An 8,050-nucleotide genomic window follows, 5' to 3' on the forward strand; every position below is an offset into this window, starting at 1 on the left:
GACACATTCAAAACAGCAGTCTCGTTGAAGTGTTAATCTTGTCTAAGTATTCGTTTTATTATCATATAAAATACGGTAACACTAAAAGAACTAGGTCTCGGGAGAAGAACGTCCATCAAAGGGGCCTATGGCAAAGAGCGTTCGTCAAGGCCTATGGCAAAGAGCGTTGGTAAAAATTGTGATATTATCGAAGAAAAGTTAAACAGTGATCTAAAACAGATTGCTTACTGGCTTCAGCAAAATAATCTCGTTATTAATCTTAAAAAGACCAAGACCGAGTGCGTCCTTTATGGTACACACCAGAGAACTTCGAAATCAAAACCTATGGAGATCAAGATCAATAACACAAAGATCACAGAATCTAAAGAATACGAATATCTAGGAGTAAAGATGGACAAGAACCTGACATTTTCTGATCATTTCGAAAAAACAATAAAAAAAGCCTCATCTAGAGTAAAGTTATTGTCGCGTATACGGCATAATATAAGTCCTTACACAGCAGAAACAATTTACAAGGTAACAATTTTACCAATTCTGCTTTATTGTAACAATGTGTTCCTTCACATGGCACCATCAAAAAAGATGGTGTATGAGAACATTCAGAGACGGGCACTGAAAGTAATAAATGGCAACAGGGACAGTGTACAGCTGGAAAAAGTCAGTAGTATACGAAACAAGATGTGTGCTCTTGAAGTTTTCAAAAGTTTGAATAGCGTATCGCCACACGCCTTTCGAAACTACTTCAATAGAGTAAAACACAGGCAGTGTACTCGTGCCAATGCAAAAAATATTGTTTTGCCCAAAGTCCAATCAGAAGCAGGCAAGAAGGCCTTTTACTTTCAAGGAGCAAAGATTTTTAATAAACTAACAGACGAAATGAAGTGTGAAACATCAATTTTAAGATTTAAGACTTTTTGTAAAAATTTTAACTTCGACTTTTAAGATTTCATTTTCATCATGTATTTAATTTTTATTTCGGTAATCCATGTAGAATTTAGACAGGTCCTTTATTGATAACAGCACGTTGTTGCTGACCAAAGTTAACCTGTATAAATATGATATTATTATTATTATTATTAACACGGGGGTCTAGAGAAGAATGTTCTTCAAAACAGGTCTTTGAAAAGAGCATTTGTCGAATTGGTCCCTTGTAGAAGAACTTCTGTCAAGTTGGGCCACTATAGAGGATAGTCTACAATGACGAAAAATAACTGCTTCAAAATTGGACACTGGGATTCCGTTGTAGAAGTAATGATGATAAAGATTATATTTACAAAAATAATCATATTTAGTGTTCATCGGAACATCGATCGATGATTGACTAAAATCTCCATTAAACGACAAACGTGCAATCTTCAACCAGTGCGATCTTATTTTACGTGCAGAGGACACGGAGCCAGAGAGATGCAAACTGTTTGTGCAGTGTGTAACGTGATTTCTACTGACTGATTATAATTTACAAAAGTTCGTATTGATATAGAAAACTGGCAAACTTAATTAAGAGTTATACAAAGGAAAGGATATGCTCGATGGTTAACAATGGTGTGATAGATTAGGTTAAAATGACGTGTAATTAACATAGAGAATGATGAATATAGAATTACGTAGGTATGCAGAAGAAGCAATGATGGATTGTATAAAATGGCCTAAATTGAATCACTACACATACAATATCTTTACCTTGAATCCAAAAGCAGTCTTTTGAGATGACTGCTCCATCAGATCAAGAAATCTCTAAATGTCCTTGTACTCTATCGGTTCGCTCCTCAAGTGCTCAAGGATGGTCATCACCATTATCTTTGAAAAAAGTCTACTGCGTCATCAGACTGCAGCCATCCGAAAAACCAAGCAGCTTCTGAATTTTGAATGTGCCCAAATGAATTTTCTAAGCAACTGCCAGTCTAAGCATGCATAATCGACTTACTGTAAAAAGAAGAACGATCGTTTGTTAATAATAAAATGGCGACGAAAATGGTGATCGAGAGAAAATTCTTAGAGAAAAGCCTAAATATTGGGACACTCGAACTAATCGACTAATACCCAAGAAGATTGAAAGAGGTGAACAAAACAGAACATCATACAAAATAAAGATGAAAAAACAATACTTAAAAGATTTAGGTAGAGAGAAGCATTTTATAAAAACAGATAAGCAAAATCAGTCACGGTTAGAATGTGTCTGTTTCTCTTCCTGAGCTTTTTTCTGTCTAACATATGTTAACAGTCTTTTAATCATATTTAATCGGGCCTCTTGGTTAACATCACTTCTTGCTCGGTCACTGAAAGTTGTATTACCACGCCCATTGCTCTCAGGATATCAGAGATATGATCCCTGGCCCCTTTGAGACATGTACGTAATACCAGATTCTCTTCTAGCCCTCACCCTTTCCAAATCTCCCTCCCAAACTCACGAACTCAATCCCACAACTCTTTCCTTCCTCCCTAGATCTTGTAAACTTTGGGATGCTTTACCCCCTTCCTGCTTTCCAGACTCTTAAAACCTGTCTTTATTCAAAGCAAAAATATAGAAGCCTGATCTTTTCTCTCTCTCTTCCTGATCCCTCCTCCCTTTTCCTTGTTAGCGCTTAGCCATAGGCTCTTGAGCCTTCTCTAGCATTACCAACTAAAGAAAAAAGATGTCATTGGCAGACGTCAGAGCTTGAAGAAGCAGTTTTGACACGTCTCAGCTGGATCTACATTTGAGCATTTGTAAATAGAACTACATCTTGTGACATACCAATTCGTTGTACAAATATTATTGCCGATTTCGAACTAATAAAAAGCGATCGTAAGGCAATATTTGAACATCTATCTTGCGATATGTATTTAGTTACGTTGTGTAAAGGAATGCCAAATATAATGGTTATATTCGAAAGAAGGATTACCAAGGCCAAGTCAGAGGCTTTCGCCAAAGAGTACTTTAAGATCAATTTGGATTCTTCCTTCTTCTGGTCATCTTCCTATGATATTTTAGTTGCATATTTAGTGAACATTTCCCCCCAATTGATTCTGGCCTTCTATCATAGCATTGATTTTTGCTATCAGCTTCGAAATAACGTGAATATTTGCTCCAACTGAACCAGTCCTGTAAAAAATATTTATATTTTTTAACTTATTAACAAAATCAAAATTAAGTTCTACAAAGAATCTAAAAATCCCCATTTTTACAAAAAGATCTTGCAGAATTTAAGGAAAGATCACACATACATTTAGTGGAATCAATAAACGAAAGTCATTTTAAATATTATCTTAAAAGCAATAAACGATTTATTTTATTTAGAATCAAACATCATCTGCTCGTCTTATAGCTGGTATTTCAAAGAAGACCTAAAGGAACCCAACCTCGAGCTGCTGCTTTAATTTCCTACAACAAACGAATGTGGGTGGCAACATCTAATCAATCCTATGACAGAAAAGAACGTTCTTACTTTATGTGAAGACAGAGAAGCAAAATCTTATATCTAGCTGAAGATGTACATCTGAGTCATCGTGAGCTATGTTAATTTGATATTTGATTAATTCAAAATTTCGGTTTAGATTGCAAAAATACAACAACAAAACAATGAATGTAACGTATCAATGGACACATTTACGACATTGAACGATACAAGCTGCAAGAATCAACAAACTTTGAACAATATTGACGAATTGTAAGTTATCCATTATTTTAAGAATGTGCGGACAGCATGTGAATAGAGCCTCATTATGAAGGGGTGATCTCTTACTTAACCACTTTCAGTTAAAAGCGATTCTACAGTCATACAATAAATTTTACCTCCAGCTCAAAGGTATTCTTTTGAGATGTTTGTTTCGTCAGTTCAAGAAATATCCAAATGTCCTTGCACTCTATCAACTTTCTTAGCAATATCATCCAAATATGGTCATCATTTTTGCTAAAAAGAGTATATTTAGCTAAAAAATGATATCAACTAAACAAATTTGACCTTAAAATGAAAAAAACAGTATATTATTCCTCAACGTACAACGAAGACAAGGTAATAAGATATATTAGAAAGCCGAATAACTTGAAAAAACTTCCAACTTAAAATAAATCAAATGTACAGAATACCCAATAAATAAAATGACAATTTGAATTAAACAGACCTTAGCATTGTGTGTTCAATTTTGCAAAGAAAGTAAAAAAGAATCAAGGATTGTATATTTTTAAGTAAGAGACATCAACACTTTAACGCCATTTCATAGCAACTATCTGAACATGAATATTTCTTGAAAAAAAATATATCAAGCCTAAAATGAGATACATTATTCATCATTCTTTGTGCTACAGAATAGCATTTTGGTATACATCTCTGAGACAGGTTTCCCTTCCAAGAAAATCTGATAAGAGAAAAACTACAACTTTACAACAAACTAATCAAGTAAATCAAGTAAATAATGGGCTATGCTCGAAACGTCGTTATTTATTTAAAAAAAAAAAATTTTCTGGTACAATTTACTTACATTGATTACGTTATTAGAGTTAACTTGTCCGTACTTTCTTCATACGTTTGGTGTACATTATCAGATAAAGGTCGGGTTATATTGAGGCTTTCAGTATTATTTACAAGATTATTATTAAACGTTTGTGCCACTATACTATAATCAGACGAAAATTAATCCTTTTCTGTTAGTATAATTCTACTTGGCTTTTAATTTCGATTAATGAATAATGGGTTGTTGTTATGCCTTTGGCATAACAAAAGTTATGGAACACAAAAGTAATGGTTATATTCAAATGAAAGATTAGCCTTGTTAAGTCAGAGTTCTTAATTCATTTCACCTTGGATTTTTCCTTCTTCTTGTTATCTTCCGATGATAATTTAGTGGCATTTGTAGCAACGATTTTTCCCGATGGCGATGGGTTCTGGCCTCCTAGTCCAAGATTGACTTTTGGTATCAGCTTGGAAATAACGTAAATATTTTCTTCAACTGAAAACGTTGTCACTGCATCAACAGGATTAGACGCTTGAACAAATCTTTTATGATCCAGTCCTGCAAAAAAATGCTTTTGATTAATAAAGGCAATATTAATGATTCAAATTTATATTTAAAAATAAAAAATCAACGACTGACAATGATTATTGAAAATTCAACTTGAGAGCATCAAATTGCCGTATTCCCGGAAATTGGAAGTGCTGTAAACAAAGGTTGCTAGCCAAAGTCAATCCAAAACGAATAGACAGAGAAATGGCTGCGAAAAACTAACAAATTGCCTAATCTCTATTTTTTCTTTGGATTTTTACATTTCAATGGCTAAAGATCGATTTTCCGAGATGGGCCATCGCGAATTATTTTTAGATTGCACGTGATTCGTGACGTCGTAAATAAAAAATAATTCAACAAGAAAGCTAATATACCTTGTAATAAAAGTCTTATAGCAATAATAATTACATATTCGGATAGCTCTAAGAAGGAGCTTTCATTTGATGCATAACAAATTCTATTTTGCTGATATTAGCAAATTAAATGATGACGTCATGAAACCAAAATAGGCCTTTTACCACTACTGTTTCGGAGAATTCACATTCTTGGGCTGTTAATAGTCCTTTCTTAAGATATTCCTTCACACTCTGATAGGGAAACACGTCCATTGAGTAGGTATACCAAAAATTTCTTTGCATATCTCATGAACAAATAAATTCTCATCAATGATTCAACATTTGGCGCTGTTTATATACCGAAAGGCCGCCGGTTCACACATGTTTAGAACAAAACTTAAAAAACTTGAATCTTTTTATTTTTCCCAACAATTTTAACTAATCAATATTGTTTCTACAATTATCCTAATGCATATCTCATTGATTGACATTTTTTCGATGACGTCATATACATAAATTTCTCAAAACGGTAATAATAGCATTTCGGTAGGAGGCTATTTCTTACCATTTAGGTTGTGTAAATGTGAAAAAGTTTCAATGTCAGCCGCTCCAATGCATACATATTGTAAGAAGGAACATTCATTTCAGAAGGAAGGGGTGTTTTTAGCTGGGCTAGCGAAGACTAGTCACTCTTTATTATTGGTTTGGCGAAACCATCCTTCATTCCTTGGCGTACTAATGTCTTAGACTGTCGCAAATCTGTGGCGCATTTGTCATCGAATCCTCTATGACACACAAATGGTGCAAAAATAACAGAAATTTTACTTTGCGCGTTATACTTAGGACGGATGGAAGCAATAAAAAACAACTCACCCGGCCCTACTCTAATAAGTGTGCCTTCAAACCAGTTGGGAATCTTTCCAGTAATCTTGGCTAAAACAGGCGTTGGATGTTCTTCAGAGGAGCTGTAAAGCTCTTTTCCAATTTTGACAAAGTCATCAAGTCCAGTTCTTTCACTGCTGCTGCCTGCCATCCTGACATATGAGCAACAAATGTACTATTCTTGCGACTGTCTGGTATCTTCACGAACCATGCACAAAACATTTCCACCTACCACCTTACAAATTTATACCTACGCACAACCTACGCAGCAACTCAATTTTCTACCCACAATTCCCTACAAATTTTGAAAAAACCTACTTTCTTCCTATTGAAGGCCTTCGGCGGTGTCTATTTTCTAATCGTGGTTACTATAACGGAAAATGAGTAGAAACGACTAGGAAACAAGAAGAAACAAGTAGAAACAACTAGGAAACAAGTAAGAAACAACTAGGAAACAAATAGAAACGACTTGGAAACATTTTAATTGCGGCACAATTTTATGAAAGCCTGATGATATGAAATGCCAGCATTGTAAGAGCAAATCTCACTGGCATTGGGATTAACATGGACCAACTACCGGGAAGGTCGAAATATAGCAATTTAAATTCTCGGCTCCTGCCAAATTAATTCTCGGCCAGTAAACAATCCTGCCAAATTTTGAGAAGTTGGCCAAGGACATGCAGCACCAAGTTGCGCATTAGCTTCTTGTAACATACTGAACAGTGAACATGTACTTAACATCTATGTTTGTATCTACGAACTGCTTCCACGTTACAGTACATATACCGATAAATACATTTTTGATGATTAGATTAGTAGTTAATTAGAATTTGTTTACACTAAAATTACATTGTACTTCGAGTTGCGGCCCTTGTATGCATTTCTGAAGTCAAATTTGGCCCCCAGGTTTATAAAGGTTGCCGATCCCTAGTATATTGGAGTTTGTTCTTTTAGTTTCGGTTTCTTTTGCTAAAATTAGCGTTGTAGAAACATAAGTAAGCATTATCACTGGGTTTCCGTAACCTCATCTAAGACAACAGCTTTTGCGGTGGAGAACGACATGTCCGAACAGGCCACTGCAACGAAGATGACAATGCCCACGTGGATGGATAAGCTTGTCTCGTTTTGGAGATCTAGTCGTTTCTGCAAAGTCACAAATCGTTTCATGTTGTTTCCTTATCGTTTGTATTCGTTTCTTGTTGTTTCCTGTTATAGTAAACGCGATTTTCTAATGCTGTTGCTGGATGCTTGCAATTTGAAAGTGGGGGGCCATGGCTATAAATAGTAGGCGGTCAAGGCTTCTTACCCCTTTTACTGTAGCTTTAAAACTATATTAAGTGTGGGCATGGCCCCCTGTGGCGCAGGCCCTGTGGCGCAGGTCCTGTGGCTAGGCGCTGTGGATAGGCCTTGTGTTTCCACTAGCCAGTCAAAGACGGTTCCCTTTGGCATAGTCGTAGCCATATTTATCCAGTTATAAAAGAAGGTCGTACAATATTTCGTGAGTTATAAAGACAGTGACATAATTTCAACAAGGTTCGATAAATATCTTTTATCAAAATGTGCGTTGCTTGTACAAAATATCCGCTTGCACAAAGCTTGTTCATGAATAAATCTGTTTAAATTTATACCCAACATATTTCTCAACACAAATACATTGATTAGATTCAGGAAAAGATACCAGAAATATTCTGTTATGTCTTACATTTGGAAACAATACGGCTACTGCCCAATTTTTCCCGTGTTCAAACGAATGCTGAACATTGTTTTTATGCAATCCGAGTTGGCCCGGAAATGAGATTCCGTCCTGTTCAGAACATGTCGGTACTGACGTCATCCTGAACCGAGAAGATCCC

At 35.5% G+C, this 8,050-nt stretch overlaps 1 protein-coding gene across 3 annotated transcripts; it reads right to left on the reverse strand.

Annotated features, from left to right (window-relative positions):
• Window positions 1-1,282: 1,282 nt before the first annotated feature.
• Window positions 1,283-7,907, reverse strand: LOC148960514 (uncharacterized). Of its 3 annotated transcripts, XR_016144458.1 has the most exons (5): window positions 6,189-7,907; window positions 4,778-4,989; window positions 3,773-3,890; window positions 2,883-3,082; window positions 1,283-1,923 (listed from the first exon to the last, which is right to left on the reverse strand). XR_016144458.1 is itself a non-coding variant. In XM_089111789.1 (3 exons), exons 1-3 carry the CDS (start codon window positions 6,346-6,348, stop codon window positions 3,882-3,884), a joined length of 381 nt encoding a protein of 126 aa, XP_088967915.1. In that variant the 5' UTR covers window positions 6,349-7,907; the 3' UTR covers window positions 3,499-3,881. The 3 variants fall into 3 exon arrangements, 1 of the variants encoding a protein (XP_088967915.1); XR_016144459.1 differs by lacking the exons at window positions 3,773-3,890; window positions 4,778-4,989; window positions 6,189-7,907 and adding an exon at window positions 3,340-3,468 and having other exon boundaries at window positions 1,291-1,923; XM_089111789.1 differs by lacking the exons at window positions 1,283-1,923; window positions 2,883-3,082 and having other exon boundaries at window positions 3,499-3,890.
• Window positions 7,908-8,050: the final 143 nt, after the last annotated feature.

The sequence above is a fragment of the Rhopilema esculentum genome, chromosome 3, assembly GCF_057945365.1.
Source record: "Rhopilema esculentum isolate cy_ngs chromosome 3, ASM5794536v1, whole genome shotgun sequence".
In the NCBI taxonomy this organism is placed as follows: Eukaryota; Metazoa; Cnidaria; class Scyphozoa; order Rhizostomeae; family Rhizostomatidae; genus Rhopilema; species Rhopilema esculentum.

Bases quoted from the DNA above. Each gene is read 5' to 3' on its own strand.
- LOC148960514 (XM_089111789.1), bottom strand. From the start codon at position 6,348: ATGGCAGGCAGCAGCAGTGAAAGAACTGGACTTGATGACTTTGTCAAA. The intron at 4,990-6,188 runs GTGAGTTGTTTT...ATTTTTTTGCAG, and splicing joins ACTTATTAGAGTAGGGCCGG to GACTGGATCATAAAAGATTT.